We start from the raw sequence: 18,730 nt of genomic DNA, 5'->3' as shown, positions 1-18,730 counted from the left end.
GCATAATTCAATATATAATACACTGAAATTTAAGTTCTCATATAACATTTTTATGCTTCCACGTATGACGCATTTTTAAGCCAATGATCCAAATTTAAGGCCTTGTTTTTATTTTAAAAAGATTTGTTTCCTCATTATAATAATTCAAAATATTTAAAATTAAGCATTTTATGTAAAATTAAGGTTAAACGCGCAATGAATGTATGTTTGATAGTAGTATATCTGGCAAAAAAACACAAATAACCACATATAGTCTTTACGATTTAGTTTTTTGTTATTGTTTCTTAAAAAAGGGGTTTTATTTTAATCCAGTCTTTTATTTAAACCTAACAAACAAATAAAAAAAAAAGATTATGAAAAAAAAGAAGCAGCTATTTTTTTTTATTGACGCAGAGCTGGTGAAGATGAAACAAAATGCTCAGAAAAACACACACAGGAGCTTTTAAGGAAAGGGAAGCCTGATAATTGCAGGATATGTGTGAGCCCACACACCGGTTTAGATCGATGTGTCAATCATTAGGTTATTACAATTATCTGTAAACCTATAGCTCAAAAATGACCTCATTAAAAATAAACAAGACTTAATCAAATATAAAAACAGATTTATAATTCCAGAGGAGAAATTAATGTAAAATATTTCATCAATTTAAGAGATTTTTTTTTTTCCGAGTAAGCCTTTTTATTTTAAAACAGATAAATACACACAATGAACATAAATCATCCAGATAATCTGCTGAATGGTCATCAGAAATATGCAATCTGGAGCAATTTTTTTTACAACAACAAAGAAATTAATAAAGGGCTTTGTGATGGCAAGAGGTAGGATTTGGTTCTTCTGTGCGCACGAAATTATGCTCTCTCTCTCTCTCTCTCTCTCTCTCGTCTTGTACAATTAAGTTCACCAATTTCCATCCCTGCTGCAATGTTATCTCGCCTCATACTGGAGCTAAATCTGCTCGGTAAACTCTCACAATCATTAGTCCAGTAAATGACCTTTGGCTGGCAAAATTCATTCCTCATGCAAACAAAATAGCCAACACACTGTATTTTGTCTTTTTGCCTTGGAAAATGTTTTTTTTTTTGTTTGTTTGTTTGTTTTTTTTCCACGCTGCATGTCACACCTGCAGGAAAACACAACTCAGATCACATCAAAAGTCTTCTGCTCCATTTTAACATCACATAGAAATCAATAACATTAAACTTTTAACTTTTAAAATAGACTGTATTCACATTGAGCCCATATACAAAATATTTATTTACAGCAACTTTTGGTAGACTGCACAAAAATTTGGAAAATATTCAGCCTCCACTTTGTGTGGACCAAAAAAAAAAAAAAAAAAACTGGGCCAGAAAACATAACTGGATGCTTTGATAACCAGGATTATCAGATTCATATAGAAAATGTAACACAAGCTGTTTGCCAGGTGGTAATCTCAAAAAAATTTAAAAATTAAAAAAAAAAAAAAATGCTGTTCAGGACTGCATACATTTCTTTAACGCATAATGGATAATACTAGTCTGCTTTTAGTGAGTGGTATTCAGTCTAAACAACCATCTCCCATAAATGAGATGCAGCTGGTTTACCAATTTCTTATAAAACCACACCAGTATATCAGTAGGAGTGTGTGTGGACTGAGAGTATTTAACTGTTGCTAATAATCTCAACTCATAAAATTGAATCCTGTGCTTTAAAAACAAAATAGAGAATCTAAAAAAAAAAGAAAAAAAAAAGGCATAAAATAACACATTTCAGATGTGATATTTAATTACCTTTAATTGAAAAATAATTAACACAAAAAGACTGCGGTGGTGGAAATACCAAAAATCCTCACACCGCAAAAAAAAAAAAAAAAAAATCAGTAAAGAGAGTTTGATTGCAGTCGTATATAAAACTGAATGAAAAAAAAAGGTAAGAATTAACACACACACTAATACTGCCTTGATACAGTAAGTGTCACTGAGTGGCTTGTGGCTTATGATTTGAACTCCGTTAATTAAGACATGGTACAAATCTGTGTATTTCTTCCTCTTCACTTTAGTCTTGAATAAAAAGAAAGGCCCTTTGGAGGAAAAAAAACAAAAAACAAAAAAAAACTTTAAATAATATGATCTGAAAGTACAAACACACATCAAAAAAAACAATAAGAGAATCAGCATTTAGACTCCTTAAAAATAACATTTCTCTTTCCTCGCAACTGTGCGTCATGTGACCCGTAGCTGGAAGGTTTACCTGCGTTAAATCTCTGCAAAAGTGAGAAAGCAGACCGACAAGGCTTCCAACCTGCACGGCAGTCAGGTATGGGGGGACAAAAATGATACTGTAAAACCAAAATAACTAAAACCATTTAAGGTACTTGTCCATGATTGCTGAGATTACTCCCCCAAAGAGTCCCGGTGTTGTTAGCGCGGTTTTCAAAGTATTGTGAACAACTTCCACATCTTTTATTCCCAGATAGGATGTGTATAGTCTGTATAGTTTCTAGTGTAAAATCTGTTTGTGTGAAGGTGGGGGCTGAGGTGTGGTAGAGAGGGGGATCTCCAGAATGAGTGGGAGGATGGGTCATCTCCTAAACTTGCGGAAGGGCCTGCTCTGATTATTGTGGTGTGATTTAGAGTAGGGCTCCCAGCGTTTCCTCTCTGGCGGTTTGTTGTAAACGTAGGCCGACGGGCCTGAGTAGTCATCATCTGGATTCTCCTCCATCATCTGGAGCTTGGCCTCAATGGCGCGGATCTTAGCACTCGTACTAGAAGGTGAGGGGGAGAGGAGAAAGAGGAGATGTTAGGGGGGCGGGGTGGGGGGGGAATACCAGTGCTGGTACTGAGGGTGAGAGATGAACTGAGTGAGTGAGGGGATGGACAGATTTGACGCTGGCGGAGGGACAAAACACAGAAGGGACAGACGGCGAGAGATTACCAGCTGTGCTGCATGGAAAATAGAAGAAAACTAGTATTTAAATGGTGAAATGAACGTTGAAGGAGCAAGTGAAAGCTGTGAGACAAAATAAGTATCTGAAGAGCAGGAGAGAGAGAATGTCTTGAGGGGCATCGTGGAAAAGGAGAAGGGGGGGGCAAGTGTTTATATTTCCTCTCTTGTGCTGTGTAGACAGAGTGATTTGAAGTTTACACTAGGATCGAAGTGTGCAGGCTTTCCTGAGAAGAACCCTGTGATAGCTCGCTACACTCAGGATTGTCTCGGTAAGAGTTCACACTGAGCGTTACAGGCCTTTTACTGACTTAACAGTGCTCCACTTGACTGGCGTACTTACAGTGTGAGTGTGTGTAGGTTGCAGCCACAATAAAGGAATATTTTGCTTTGACAGAACTTGAACATTTCCACCAATTTTTTTAAAGCGATGTGTTAGCCCAGTTGTACTCAGATGAACTTGAACTGTGATGAAAGCAACAAGCTCTCTAAAAATAATTTCAGGACCATGTTTGAAGCCAATGTGTGAAGGTAACACTTGGAAAAAAAAAAAACCCCACTGAGACTACGTCCACACTAAGCCGGCTAAATCCGAAAACGCTGTTTTCGTGTGAAAACGACGAGCATCCGTGCCGGCACTTTCAGGTAAGTTCTTAAAGATCTCTATCCGCACCGACACCAAAACAAAAGTAAAAATCTCTAAATATCTTCTTCCTCTTTCAGTCGGCAATCAGTAAAAGTGCACACCGTAGCCGTCACCTACTGTTCAAACGGGTATGATGCCACACATTTTTGGACAATCTTACCTCAAAGGCATTTATGATGTAGTGACAAAAATAACTGTTTGCTTTCTCACCCCCACACTCCTGGCCAATCGCTGCATGAAGTGAGAGTGATTGACGGATTGTCGGTTTCAGAAAGTTACAGATATTGTAGGACGCAGCTCCCGCATTTAAACGTTGGAAAGGTGTGACAGGAGGGGGTTTCAGATGCTCTTGTACTCTGTTACCAGCCGACAAGCACTTTGGTTGAAGCATACAGACACGTTTACTACTCCTGTTCTGTGTGATCGGCTATATTGACATTCAAAAATGATTGATAGCAGGTCAGGTTAGAGGCAAAAAGTTTTTTTCTTCACTTTACAGATAAAGTCAGAGGAGGCTTACATTATTGTTTGTTTGAAAACTGTTTTCCTCACACACTAAAATGAGAAGCTGTCATTTTCAGATTTATCCACTGCCACTATGGAGACTGTTTTCAAGAGGCTTAGTTTTTAGTTGTGAAAACCACCAGCTGTGTAGACAGAAGTATCTGATTTAGCCATCATAATGTGGACATACTCATACATACTAAAAATAGATGAAAACATCTAAGTGTGTGTGTGTGGTACCAACCTGAGGTGGTTGGATGTGACGGGTCCATCCTCTGTTGCACCGCTGCATGATGGTTCCAGGCTCGGAGGCATCGTCTTGTCGTTACGGAAACCTTCAAACCTCTGTAGACAATACCGATGGCCAAAAAAAAAAAAAAAAAAAAAAAAAAAAAAAGTGACCCACACAAACAGTGATGGAAACATGGATGGACAGATGGATGAAGAGAGACAAACAAAGGGGTAAAATAACAGGTAGAAGCAAGAAAAGACCCTTGTACAAGGAAACATGCGGATAGTCACAGAATACAGAAGCAGACAGTCAGTGCAATAGACTAAAGATAGAAGACTGTCCTGTTCAGACATTTTATCCAACTACAATGGAGATTATAAAGTGAATATAGAGCACAGCTCTAAAATGTGTCTAATGACCAATAAGATTGGAATTTGCTTTCCTGCTGAACACACAAAAAAACATGTGCACCACTTGTGTTTTTCTAGAGCTTGTATGAAAGCGCTGTGATGCATTCTCAGTGCATTTTGAGTGCAAACAGTTTCATTTAAGACACATTTTAGTGCTAAGTTTGACCAGGACAACAAGCAGAGAAAGAGAAGAAGAAGGAATCATCAGCCAGAGTTCTATAAACCTATCAGACCTCCTGATAAATACTTCTCTGGAGAGCCAGCTCCAGCTTCCTCCCATGAAGATCAACTTTATATAACAGTAGAATTGATTTTGTTTGTGTCTGGTCAAAGAGACAGTAACCAAGCAGGACTGTGGCCCTGTTCACACCTGGGATTAAAATGCCTGTTGGGTGATCCGATCACAAGTGGACAGCTCTGTACAGGTGTGAACACACATAAGATGCATTGAGGACATATTGAGATCTGATCACTCAGACCACAATCGGAGGTGGTCTGGGCCGCATATGTCCACATTCTTTTAGAAGTGTGTACGCAAATGTGTCCTGTGCCACACTGAAGAACCGCTACTCAACTGACGTCCTCTGTGTAAGCGAAAGTACGTACTCATTTGCGCACCAACAGGATCATATTAAAGCGCGAAACAACATGATGAAGCCACAACAACAGTCAAAATGGATTTTCGTGGATGGAGTACACTCGAAACACGCTGTCTGATTTCCATTTGGGCCGAAGAGTTTTGATTTTGCCCACACGCCAATGTTTCCAAACTTCTTTTAATTTCCAGTAGATTAGGCACAGGAAGTGCATTGCTGCCTACCGCCAGTTAAAAACAGCAACGCATTTGGTCTTTGCGAACGGAAATTATGTATATATTTATTTGAATATAGAACAGGAAGTGAGATCCAGTCACAAGTGGTCACTGGAGACGCATGTGGAGACGCATTCAATGCCAGGTGTGAACAGGGTCTGTGTGTCCAGCTTGTAATCACACCCTCAGGGATGAGGGAGGATCGAGTGGGAGCAGCTGAGGAGCAACAGCCAACATCTGCACTCATTCCTTTCAAAAACCACCTTCCAAACATCTCCACCAGCCAACACAGAATTCTTGAAACCTGTGGAGAAAAAAAAAAAAAAGAAGACAAAAACGAGACAACAGTCACATGACAGGTATATGATAAACCCCAGTGCTCGGTGCCACAGCAGCCACTTGTAGGAATAAGACATTTAGAAATGATCTGATAATCTCTAAGTTGGTGGAACTGGCACCGAATCAAGTTACATGAATGCACACAATCCATATCACGTACTGTCCAAAGAAATAAATAACATGTATAGCCAAGAATAGGTCTAAAACAATGAGTATTCCAGCAGCCAGGACCCTTCCCTTCCACCTATTCCTAAAGGCATGTGACTGGAAAGCTTATCATCATCATCATCATCATCATTTTATTTATTTAAACCTTGGAAAATGCATTGAGGGAGAACCATTATTTCCAATGGTGCCGAGGTTCAAACAAACAATGAATGCAGACACAACTAAAATCAGCGCAATAAAAGAATACATGGCTACATCGATTACAAACAAGGTAAAAATTAACAACGCTTAAAAGTAAAAGTGTAGGAAAATAAATAAATAAAACAATAAGAATAAGAAAAATTAAAAGCAATGACCATTACAATCAATGCAATTAGCAATTAAACCTCAGAATTGACTCAACAGTATTAATGAGATCAACGTGAGGTTTTTTTGATGTATATTGTAAGTATTTGCACAGTAACAGAAAGCAGACTTTCCTAACTCTCTATGAATTTTTGGCACCTGCAGGGTGAGTCATGTCTGTGAGCGGGTACAATGGTGACCAACATACCAAGAAAGCAGGGCTTGTTAACAGAACAAATTTGAAAACTACAATAGTCAATATTTCTTGCATTCGAAAACATCTGTTTTGTTTTTGCACAGTTTAGGACCAGTTTCAAATATATGAAGGTGTTTTTTGAATAAATGATGGCCGTAGATTTCGAGTGGCAGCATGAATAGAATCTGCACAAGAATAAAGGACTGTGTCATCTGTGTATAGATGGGATGAGTTACAATTGTACAGTGAAGAGGTAATATTGTTTATATAAATAGTGAATGAAGACTGGTCCGAGGACAGAGCCTTGGGGAACTCCTTTTGTAATGGGGAGAAAAGAGGACTGAATATTACCTATCACACACTGCGATCGATCAGAAAGATAATTCTGAAACCAGGCAGCTAACACTGTCAAAACCCAAAGGAGAAAGTCATAGAAAAAACAGAGAGTGGTCAACCATGATAAATGTTTTTGTTAAATCAAAAAAAGAGCAGCACAGTGGTTTTTTTGTGTTTATATTGTTAATGACTAAAGAAGTAGCAGAAATAGTGCTATGCCTAAGCCTGAACCCAAACTGAAATGGAGTTAGTGTGGAATGTGTGGATAAAAATGATTTCAGCTGTTCATTGACAAGTGATTCAAGTATTTTTGCAAGAGAAAATAGCTTTGAGATTGTAATAATTAATTGCACCCAATTTTTCTAGGGCTTCTGAAGGGGTAGAAGGAGGTCTGTAGACACCAATTACTTTTACTGGATTATTATCCCCCAGATCAATTTTCAAATAAATAAATTCATAATATTTAGGAATTGAGACTGAAGTCAGCTAAAGTGCAGAGAGAGAGATTTTGCATATATTACCACACCACCTCCTTTACCAGCTCTATCTGCTCTGACAAAAAAACAACACTAAAAGAAAATGTTTGATTATCAATCTCTTTTTTCAGCCAAGTATCTGTTAAAATCATAACATCCAGATAAGTTTGAGATAATAGGATACTTAAGTGATCATATCTGTTAAGACTTAGTAACCTAAATATATTTAGATTTAACCAAAACCACTTCTAGTCTTAAAAACCTGCAGATCATTTAAATCATTTAAATTAGCATCTGAAGTGACGAGTGAGGAAGACTGAGAAGTAGTCGACTTTAGAGCGGAAAGAGCACAAAGAGCTGGCTTTGGGTGATTTTGAGGATGAACATTAACAGTAGTGAGGTTCCTGGGACATACACCAGATTGTTTGATTGCAGATCTCATCTATAAGTAATTATCACAGGGATGTTGAAAATGTCTGTCTGGTCCAAGTCCGATAGAAGAGTTACCAGTGTTAGCTGTGGAGCCAAACAGATTGGGACTGAGACCTGACTCTAACAGGCTCACTGTTAGACTTTCATGAAAGTTCATGAAAAGTTAAACTATTTAAGTTTGGAGAATTAGGACTAAATTATGAATAGAGTCAGAGGAAGGTTTCAAGTATTTATGATAGAGGTATTCACATACAAATAATGTAACATACAAATTTGCAAAACTGTGTATTATACAGTAAATTAGGCCACCATCTTTTAGAAGTTGAAAACATAGATTTCGGAAAAGGCTCGAGCCAAACGCTTCAAAACATGTTTATCAGCATGATTTCCTCTATTTCAAAACTATGTAATAAAGTCAAGATGTAAGCCTGGAAATTTGACAGTCACTCAGACACACCGACTGTTTCTGACTCACTTATCCCAGCATGTTCTGGGCCTGAGTTAGTGAAGACATGCTCACTTAAAAAAATATCAACTGGGCCTGAAGTGACCCTATTGTGAGTGGTGGGAAATTCTTACTTCTGTAACTTGTGAAAATTGTAAAAACTGGTGAACATATTGGGTTTACAGATAGATCTCCTGCCATTATTCCTGACAGTGAGTATCAGGCCTGAGCACACACACTACAGTATGATCTCAGTGTCTAATAAAACAAACATAACCCGTGGAATCCATTGAGGATCAAACAATTGGTAAGGAAATGCACACAGATTGCAAGCATGTGCAGGAGGCATGGATTAGGAGCTGGTTTAATGATGCCTCACTACACAGGATTTTACATTTCGAAGAAGCACAATCACAGACTGTGACGGACAATGTGAGGATAATTCTGATTGAATAGATCATAATCACAATAGATAAAGCAGGAAGAAGAGAAAGAATCCCGATGGTGCACCTTCGCTTATAGCAATTCAGTCTGAAGGGTCACATGATCATGTCCTCTATCTGCCAGGGAGCCGGTTGTCCAAAGCCAGAGCAGCTTGGCCAGGAAAAGTTTTAGAATAACGATGTTTAATATGCAAAGCTTAATCCAGCACAAAGGATTAAAACACAGGAACCAGGACTATTCAGGTATCCTAGAACAACTTTGAAAACCAGGTTGACAGCATTCTCTATTGACCAGTTTGCTCTGGTCTGTGGAGTATTACAGGTAATACCCAGTACTAAGTGTCTCACACAGACTTGGAAATCATGGTCAAACTTGGCATGTAACAGTGACTTTTAAACCCTAACCTGCCAAAATCCTACTGAAATATAAACCAAACCAAAAAAAAACTTGCTTTAATTAGGTTATGACAGATGGCTGACCTGTCAGTCACTCATTCTCTTTTGCACACAGCAGCAGCTAGACACATACAGGCAAGCACACAGGGAAACACTTTCTCCCGGGCTGCCTTTCAGGACTATTTGAAACCTGAACCTGAAGATAAATACATATAATATAAAAACTTCTAATTAGCTGTTATTCTGTGATACAAGAAAGCACATTACACATACTGGTATTTATTTTCAGGACATAAAAGAGCTAAAATTCTATTTTTATAACAGCATCAATAACCAATGCTACTACTTTTGGTTGGACTAGTGGTTTGAGCTCAATTTCAATGAATCTGTGAGCAGATTTATCCTACAACGTGTTGTCTTAGAGCCAGCAGCATTGACCTTGACCTCCTTCTACCGTGTGTTTGTGTGTATGTGTGTGCGTAGGGCGTGATTCGTCTCTATACAGGATATCCCTTCACCCTTTGCCAGTAGGCTGTCTATTGTTAAGAGACAGGCATAGGTTGTGCTGGGATCCCACTGCTCTCCGTAAACTGACTACTGCAGTAGAAATGTGAAAATGTATGATCTTTTACCCCAACTCACACTCAAACTCTCAGATCAAACACAGAAGGTGGCGGGGCATTCGTCTTATCTTCTCACTCTTATTTTTGTTCACAACTACATGTTTTCACTGACAATTGTCCTCTTTTGATCTATTTAACTCTATATTTTCTTTTCAACTCTGTATCTCGACATCATTGCAAATGAGGGAAACCTCAATGACTTTCAAGGCTTAAATAAAGGTTTGAATGAATGAACGAACAATGTTTTGTCCGTGATATTATCTTATCCAAGCTGTCAAACCTTTAAAAAGGAGACCACAAACTGCAGCTGCAACCACAGTGTCATAAATACATGTGATGTGATGTTTTGTGGTGTATAAATGCGATCGAGTTTGACACTTACCCTTACCTGTGCGTGTGCCCAGCGCACAACCAGCTTCTTGGACAGGGCCAGCTTCCCATTTAGACACTGGATCGCTCTCTCTGCCTCCTGCAGACATTCACACAAACACAAAGAAAGAGGAAGATAAAGAAAAAGAAACATTTGTTTTATAATTATGATTAAAAATCAGCCTTGATGATTGCATGCAGGTCATTAAATCATTAGTCTTCCCAACAGAGAGACAGCAGAAACAGTAATAGATGATGATGTGCCACTCTGCCTGTAGATCAGCAGTAACTATGGTGTGTGAGTGTGTGTGTGTGTCTTGTGTTTGAGAGGCAGTGTGATAAAAAAGTAGTTTTATCTAATCAAATGAGTAAGTGGCTTTGATGCCAAATTATATTAATGAAGTACTTTATCTGTGTGTGCGAGTGTGAAACATAAACACACACTTCCTCTGCATAATCCTTTTGGGAGGGCTTTATATCCCACTGATAGACACTAGCTGTGAAACTAGATGCTTATCACAATCCCCTGGCTCACTCCAGAACAAATACTGCCGGCTAAACCTGTGATGTTAAGTCCTATTTTTAGAAATATGGTCCACTTGAGTGAGACACATGATCACGTCCTGACTGCTTGAAGATGTCTCATGATAAATCTTGTTGAAAACTTTTGAATGCGGGGAGTATTATTACACTCAGCTCTGGATAAATCAATAATGCAACTTCCTTTGATAAAATATATTTGACTGCAAGTCATGAGTGAATGAGCAAACTAAAATCAAATATTTTCAAGCTCTGCACATGTGCACAAAGTCTCAAAGTACTTATGAGCTTAGACACAAATACGCAGCTTGACATCATCTTGTCAAGGTTATACTCATTCTAATGCAGTGAGTTTGTGAGTATATCATTTAAAATGACTATAATTAGTGACAAACACTAATAAATTTGAGACAGTTTACCAAAATACATGTATAGATGTATTGGATTAGCTGCACTAAAAAAAAAAGTAAACTAAAATTAAATGTAAATAATATAAAATGTCAACTTGATCTTGCATGTACCTCTCTGGTGTTGAAGTTGACAAAGCAGTAGCCTCGTGGCTGTCCCTCCAAAGGCCCGGACTTATGGAAAAGAAAGTCAAACTGTTTCACATTGCCAAACTTCTCCAACAGCTTCACCAGATGATACCTGCCAAAAGAGGAATCATGTGACATGGAGCACAATTGTGTTGAAAAGAGAAAAAAACAACAACAGAAGATAGGAGAGGGTTAAATAACATGTGTCTAATATGAGTATTTATTATGGAAAATTTCCATAAATAAGAACAGAGAGGACAAACTTTTGATTCTTATCCTAAATGTCCATCAACAACATGCATGACATACTGGAGGCCAACCTTGTGAAATCGCCACATAGATCTGCTCCACACTGTATTTTGCCACCCTACAGTCTGTGAATCTGTCAAGTGGGGCTAATGAGAATGACAGCTTTCTCTCCATGACACCTTTTTAGCAGCGGGCCAGCTGGTGTGGCAGGCCTGTGACAGTAAATCTTTTATTGAGACAATGCTGAGGATACAGTAGCAGGACAATGAGGGAATAAAACAGAGGAAGCCTCAAATCCCCTCTGAGCACCCAGCTCTGCACAAACAACATCCACTGACTGTGTGGAGCTGCCTGGGACTGTTGGACTACAAATGAACATAGATATGTTGTCATTGAAGAGCTATGCAGTCTGTGTATAAGTGTTCCTGTGACTGACCGCTAGCAGTCATGAGAAAAATGTGTCTTCTGGAAGAGAGGCTGGGTGATGAGTTCAGGGTCACCTGTATGCTATATTCAGTACAATATTACTGCAAATAACCAGGTGCTGATTGAATGTTTCCATCGCATGCAAAGCAGCACAGGGTTTCCCATACATTTGTTTATTTGTAGCGGCACGCCACAACATCAACATTGCCTGCCACATATTGATTTTCCATTTTTGGAGCTGCACACCCTGCTCTCTCTCTCTCTCCTTCTCTCACAAACACATGACAACAGACCCGTCTGTGAACAGCATGATGTGATACACTTCGGTACAGTAGGTGACTGCATGCATCTTTTACGTTGATTTGTAGTCTGCCAGTAAAACCAAAAACGGTTGTTGGCTTTTCCCTGCAGAGAAATTTGTCTAAAACTGATGCATTCAAGTTCGTCTGTCTGTCTCGGAGACCCGACTCTTCAAATACAATGTGCTTTACATAAAATGCCAATACAATTGCAACATAATTCATTCAGTTATTTGTCACAAAGTACTTGACAATTAAAATATTTGCAGTGGAGCACCTATATGCAGTATTATTTCATAATTTCTTCCCCCCCCCCCACACCCATGCATACCCCCTGCACGCAGTCAGCACCCAGCACCATCCGCAACCAGCTTCCACCACAATTAAAATCTAATTCTGTAGGAAACACTAGCAGCGGGTACTTTTCCACTTCATTAACGTGCATGAAGACATTTATTACTGTATCTGTTTGCAAACCAATAAAGTTAACATGTTAGTTTACACAACACGTCTCATTGTAAGCACAAATCAAAGTTGGACAAAATCACTTTTTATGCACAGGTAAAAACAATACATTACCAGAGAAAAAAAAAGCTAATTCATGGTTGTTGGTGATGTTGTTTTTTGGCAGAATTAGTACAAAGTTTAGTGTATATATTGGTATATATTAGTGCATGAATGTTCTTGAATTAATTCATATAACTGATGGACATAATTTGTCCAATGCATCTGGTAATAGGTCTTTTCCACAGAAGACACTTTGACTTGTCACAGCAGGAGAAGCACAGGTGTTACTGATGACATTAACAATCTTGTCGGCAAATAACATCCGTTATTGCAGATGGAAGGGTGCATGTCTCTCAATCCCTCTTTTCTTTCATAATTTTTCATATTTCATAGAAGACTGAAGTCCATGAAAATGTAAAAATTAAAAAAAAAAAAAAAAATTCCAGTACCTGCTTTTCTCGTCTATTTTTTGCCTTGCCATTTTCTCTTTTACCTCTGTGTTCATATGAGTTCATTGTCTGGTTGTTAATATGGATCTTGTTTCATCTTGATTGCAAAGTTTGATATTTTGCAATTTCAAAAACCTTTAATGATGGTTCTGTTCTGTTCAAGTGTCCTAGTAAGCCATGAGCCAGCATGCACAATACCAGAACCCCATAAACGAAGCAGCAAAATTGGATATTGGACTTCAGCTGTCATCAAGGGGACGCATCATGCACATTTACAGGTTTATGTTTATATTCTGGGGCTCCGCTGAAATATCTTTGCATGACTGACAGTTCAAAAAACGCCTTATTTATCTTATACTGGCCTTTAATGCAGCCCCTCAGATCAGCCTCTGTCTGAAACAGGCTGTTTTTGCTCCTGTCTCTTTAAGGCCCCCATCCCAATGAACCTACTCTGTTGTGATTAGCCAGCTTCCTGTGGTTTCAGAGGCTACGTGAACAAATACAAGTAGTAGGATTTCGCTTATTTTTCTCGTTCCTTACTCAAAATGTCATCTTCTCAAATACGTCTGTACATGTTCGATCCCGAATAATCCGAAACATGTGAGTGGACGACGCAAACAGTCGTGGAACAACCTCAGCAACAAAGACTACGGAACGGGCGGCTGTTTGTGGGCACGAACAATCTGCATCATCACAAGGACAGAGTAGAGGTAATTTTGCAAATGGAACGTTCAGAGCGAGCTGAAGCCTGGACTTTTGACTTTCAGGGAGCATGACCATGTTTAACATAGATATCTGACATTATAAAAGTATAAAAATAACAGAACCGCAACAAGCATGTTATGTCCCCTTTAAACCTGTGATTTTTCTACTGTGACAAGTCAAAATGTCTTCAGTGAAAAAGGCCTATTAACCCCAAAAGAGGCAACTTAAACAAAACCAAAAACACACAAACACCTTCTTGTGTTTTCAGTGTCTTTACTTTGTGAGACTGTCCAGGCCTTAGAATGACCCCAGGCGTTTTGTATAATTATTCTTATTGTTTAGTTGCTTGTTATTTTTAAATCTTGAGATGGTTTGTTTGTGTGTGTGTCACCACAAAAGATGACTGTATGATAATGTGCAAACGTGCATGAATGGGACTCTGTGGAATATACAGGGAGAAATGTGGGTTTTAGCGATCCAGGTTGAGCTAATGTCTTCCACCCTTATATGACTCCCTGGAGGGTTTTTAGGCCAAGGAGAGTTTCTGCTTTTCCCAGACAACACCCTGCAAGCCTCCCATGTGAAGGTGGCTCTTCCTGTAGTGGTCTCATTTGAATAGAAAAGCCTCTACACAGATAGAATGTGACATAATAATAATAATACTTAATTACAGTAATTCTTAAATAATTGTTCTTTGTGCAGAATAAGAACCTGTGAAGTACTGATAAGGAAATGAGAGGTCATTAAAGCAAAACGCAACTACTTTAAAATTTAACGCATTAAATAATACCGATTAACAATTAAATATATTCAAATAAATATATGCTGTATGTTCAAGTATATGTGTAAATGTAAGACAGATTACATGGCTGACACTCTAAGAACATTTTTGGATGCTAACGAGCTGAACCACAATGGACCGCTCCTCCTGGGGGCTGTAAAAAACACCGGAGGAAGAGGAGAGAGGGGGGGAGGAAAGGGAGGGAGAGGCTGGGAGAGTAAAGTTCAGAGAGGGGATGTTGACGGCAAGGTGAAAGGTGGAGGAAGAGGAGGACAAACCAAAAGAAGAGAGGAGGTGAGAAGCCAGGTAGGACAGATACAAGAGCTAGGAAGTGGAGGAGAGGAAGGAAGGAACAAGGGGAATGCGAGTTGAGTCCAGAAACAGAAAAGACAAATGGTTCGGTCCAGAAAAGTTCAGGTCAGAGGGGAAGAAGTTGAGAGAGAATGAGGAAGAAAGTTTTGACTTAACTGGCAAGGCAGAAAGTAAAAATTAGTAGATGAGTGATTGCAGTTTTAAGTTCCTTAATAAACATCATGACAAGTTTCAAGTATATAACTTAAACTGTAACAAAAGGGCAAGAAAGAGAACAAAGAAGAGGAAGGTGATGGATTACCACTAATGAGAAATTCACTCTCTAAGCAGCCAAAAGAACAGAAACATGAATATGTGGTGAAAGCTGCAGTTGCACCTGTTGTCTGTCTTGAGTAAAAGGCTGTAGGCAGGGCAAGGAAGGTCATAAAAAAAAAAGTCTGACTGGAAACCGTATGGGATGTTTATCTTTACTGAGCATTTACAGGGGCAGCAACAAAAAGTTTACAGTTTCCTCATGATACAGAGTTGCTACCTGCAAAGAAAGGACAAGGAGAAATGTTTGCAACGCACAGGTGGGAGAAGAAAATCACATGCTCCAAATAGATCTTTTCCTCTGAAAGTATCATTTTAACCCACAAGCCCTACAGGAAACATTTATCCTTCTTCCACTGAGGAAACTTAAGATCAATCATAACTACACGCATGGGCCAAAATGAATCTTTTTGACAGAAAGAACACATTACACAAAATGCAAGTGCAGCTTTCTTAACTCATTACATCTTATTGGATCCAACTCTTCGCCCTCTCCAACTAGAGCAGAACTGTGTGCCTCCAAAATGAAGACAGCCCGGCCAAATACAATGATTTTATTACCCTACAACTTTGCTAGTATATAAAACACTGCAATTTAATATTTCTATTTACTCAAATTAACTACTTGAGCTTCCAAATGTCTGAAAACTTGGAACAATACCTTTTAAAGAATTAATGACATCTAAAAACCCATCAATTAAACTGTAGCCTGGATTTATGACTCAGATACCAACTTGTAGTGCCCAATTATGTCTTTAAATAGCTATAAAAAGAGCTATATTCACTATTCATTTCATATTTTGGAAAGTGTGTGATGTTTAATAATTTGGCTTCAGGTACTCATAATTAGCATCTTGCATTACAGGTCTGTATTCCTCCTCAAATGCACAGAGCTTGGCTTACCGGGACAAACAGAGGGGGTACTGCGTATGCTACCTAGGAGCTAATTAATCTTCCCAATCAGCAACGGGGGCCATGGGCATTTCTCTTGTTTTCCCTCCATACTGTGAGGTAGTGAGCTATTTAAGGAGAAGTAGAGCAGAGCAGAGCAGCGGAAGGGGAAGGAAACGCCTGTCTAGACGCCCACCAGAGCTGCGGCCCATACATTCTCCAGCAGCCCCCACAGGCACAAAAACACACCCCTTTACCCCCGAAAAACTACCTTCTCTCCATCACTTTGTAGGTATGACTGGGTGCTCTACATACATACATTTGGAAACTCAACTGCACTCACATCCCTATACGCAAACACGACAGAAGGATGTTTGCATCTGCATAATGATGTTGTGTAAAGTGAAACGCACTAATAATGCGCACAGACACCTCAGTGTGTTGAAGCACTGCACCCCTACGAGCTGCCACCCAAACATCAACTGTGTATTTAAACGTAGTTACACACTCATACACAAACACACACACACACACACACACACACACAATCAGCTCCAGGTTGACACAGAGAGAGTAAACAGGGCAGGTGAGTGAGGAATGATGGCTGCTCCTTAGCAGAGCAGGTCTCCACGCCTCGCTGCCTCTCTTTCACACACCCAGGCCCGTCTGCTCAGTCTCAGCCTGCGACACACACGCACTACGCACACAGTTAATCAATCATATATGCACACACAATGCGTTGCCTCTCTGTGTAGGCAGAGCCAGGCAAGTGAAAAAGCAATGCCTCAGGTTCAGAACGTGAACTGCCTCACGGCAACCTCGAATCGAACACTTGTTGATACTAAAATCAAATACTAACTTTGTTCTGCATTCGGCTGACTGATTCACATGTCTAAGTCTGGAGATTTGTACCCTTTTAGTGAAATGTAGATTTGTATTTAATTCCATAACAGTTTTAACAGTCACACACTCGTTATGATCTTTAAGTTTGTTAAATAATAGAGATTGCCAAGAGCAGTAGGGTAGTATTGACTAGAAGACATATAAATGAAGAGTAAGCTCTATAAAGAGAGTTCAACCACTTCTAAATGTAGGGAGGACGTGTGAGCCTAGCTAAAGCCAACTGTGGATTTACTCACTCTGTGATTTTGGGATCGATGTTGCCTATCCACAAGCGGTTTCCCTCATGGGCCGCACTCTCTGAAATGATGGAGGCATTTTCCACACTCTCTGCTGCAGACGACATGTGTCCTCTGTGGGAGGCAAGGCAAAGACGGAGAAAATAAAGCATACAAAAGGAAAGACAAAGATCAGTCACATTTTGGAGTTATTGACATTGTTTTTAACTCAGTGGCAGTGACCCCATGATCTTCACACTCAGTTACAGTAATGTCAGTGTACATGCACATATTTGGTGGGAGAAATGGAAGAAAAATTTAAAGAGGAAAGCTATTTAATATCGAAAGGTTAAAACATTGTCTTACAGGGGAAATTGTGTATGATCTCTGAGCACTGTGGCTGACAGTCAAAAGGCAGCTTGAAAATCATGAAATTAAATATTAAAAAACAGATCCATCGACCATTTGACTTCCTGTATGTTAAAACACATTCGGTGTCAAGCTCTCAGACCCTGCTGAAACATTTCATTACAGCTTTACTAAAGGAGGGAGCACTCGAAACTAAGCCAGTTACATACATGGGTGATAAAAATGCAGACAATGCTTGCATCAGTTTTGAATTAAATATTAAATATATTAAATAACTTAAAAATATATTATCTTGTACCCTTTACATGTGCATAATGTTAGAGTAATAAATATTTAGCCATCTCTGATCTGATCTAGGCAACTGCAGTAGAAATAAAAAAACACAGTAAACCCTCACTTTCTTTCTCTTATAACTTATCAATACATTTATATAAAATAGTGAAGAGATTGTGATTGAAACGTTGGACAAGCAATCTAACTTTAGTTTCCATTTACAATTTAGATAAGTAACATAGCTTCTCCAGTAACAATTTTGAACTAAATCCGGAAAAATATCTATGTATGTGTATATGTAACGTTGACTAGCTAATCGCTAATGTTAGCTTAGATAACAACAGGCTGATCAATTGACTAATGATTGATTGTTAGCGTTTAGCTGCTTAGCATCAATTAGACTGTGTAGTTAAACTAATCTCAGTCATACAGGTAGTAAGATGTTCAGTTAATATGTTAAATCTATCCACTAAACGGTTAACAGTCCGTTACAGACGAGCTAATTAGATAGCATCAGTTTACCTCTTCGTTGTGTCAAACTTCCTCTGTGATAGTGACTGACTTCTTCGACTTAATTTGCAACTTATCCCACTTTCGGGACGATTCGCTCACGTCAAAACGTAACACTAATCATTTCAAGCCTTTTTTGTATGTTTTCCCTCCTATAAAACTGTCTTGGTCAGCTAGCTCGACGGATTAACAGTCGCCTTGCTAGCGTGTGACAACAAAGGCGCAGGGTGATGTTGTGGCTTGTTTAACGGTGGAGTCGAGAGGAGGCGCTCGGTTTATTATACGGCATATCCCGCACGTCGTTGCTTACTCGCTTCTAGCAGGAATCCCGCTCGCTCGGTACACTCTGTGTACGGTTT

General features: G+C 39.1%; 1 protein-coding gene across 3 annotated transcripts; it reads right to left on the bottom strand.

Annotated features, from left to right (window-relative positions):
• Positions 1 to 1,053: 1,053 nt before the first annotated feature.
• On the bottom strand, positions 1,054 to 18,647 carry rbm18 (RNA binding motif protein 18). Of its 3 annotated transcripts, XM_042395328.1 has the most exons (6): positions 18,384 to 18,647; positions 17,241 to 17,354; positions 11,156 to 11,282; positions 10,114 to 10,194; positions 4,318 to 4,418; positions 1,054 to 2,744 (listed from the first exon to the last, which is right to left on the bottom strand). In XM_042395328.1, the coding sequence occupies exons 2-6, from the start codon at positions 17,345 to 17,347 to the stop codon at positions 2,561 to 2,563; spliced, it is 600 nt and encodes a 199-aa protein (XP_042251262.1). In that variant the 5' UTR covers positions 17,348 to 17,354; positions 18,384 to 18,647; the 3' UTR covers positions 1,054 to 2,560. The 3 variants fall into 3 exon arrangements, with proteins under 3 accessions (XP_042251262.1, XP_042251259.1, XP_042251261.1); XM_042395325.1 differs by lacking the exons at positions 1,054 to 2,744; positions 4,318 to 4,418 and adding an exon at positions 4,449 to 5,830 and having other exon boundaries at positions 10,108 to 10,194; XM_042395327.1 differs by lacking the exons at positions 1,054 to 2,744; positions 4,318 to 4,418 and adding an exon at positions 4,449 to 5,830.
• Positions 18,648 to 18,730: the final 83 nt, after the last annotated feature.

The sequence above is a fragment of the Thunnus maccoyii genome, chromosome 19 (assembly GCF_910596095.1).
Source record: "Thunnus maccoyii chromosome 19, fThuMac1.1, whole genome shotgun sequence".
NCBI lineage: Eukaryota > Metazoa > Chordata > Actinopteri > Scombriformes > Scombridae > Thunnus > Thunnus maccoyii.
This window is presented reverse-complemented; position numbering and strand designations above follow the sequence as displayed.

Bases quoted from the DNA above. Each gene is read 5' to 3' on its own strand.
- rbm18 (XM_042395325.1), bottom strand. From the start codon at position 17,347: ATGTCGTCTGCAGCAGAGAGTGTGGAAAATGCCTCCATCATTTCAGAG. The intron at 11,283-17,240 runs GTGAGTAAATCC...CTCTTTTGGCAG, and splicing joins ATCGATCCCAAAATCACAGA to GTATCATCTGGTGAAGCTGT. The intron at 10,195-11,155 runs GTACATGCAAGA...GAATGTCTGCAG, and splicing joins TCAACTTCAACACCAGAGAG to GAGGCAGAGAGAGCGATCCA.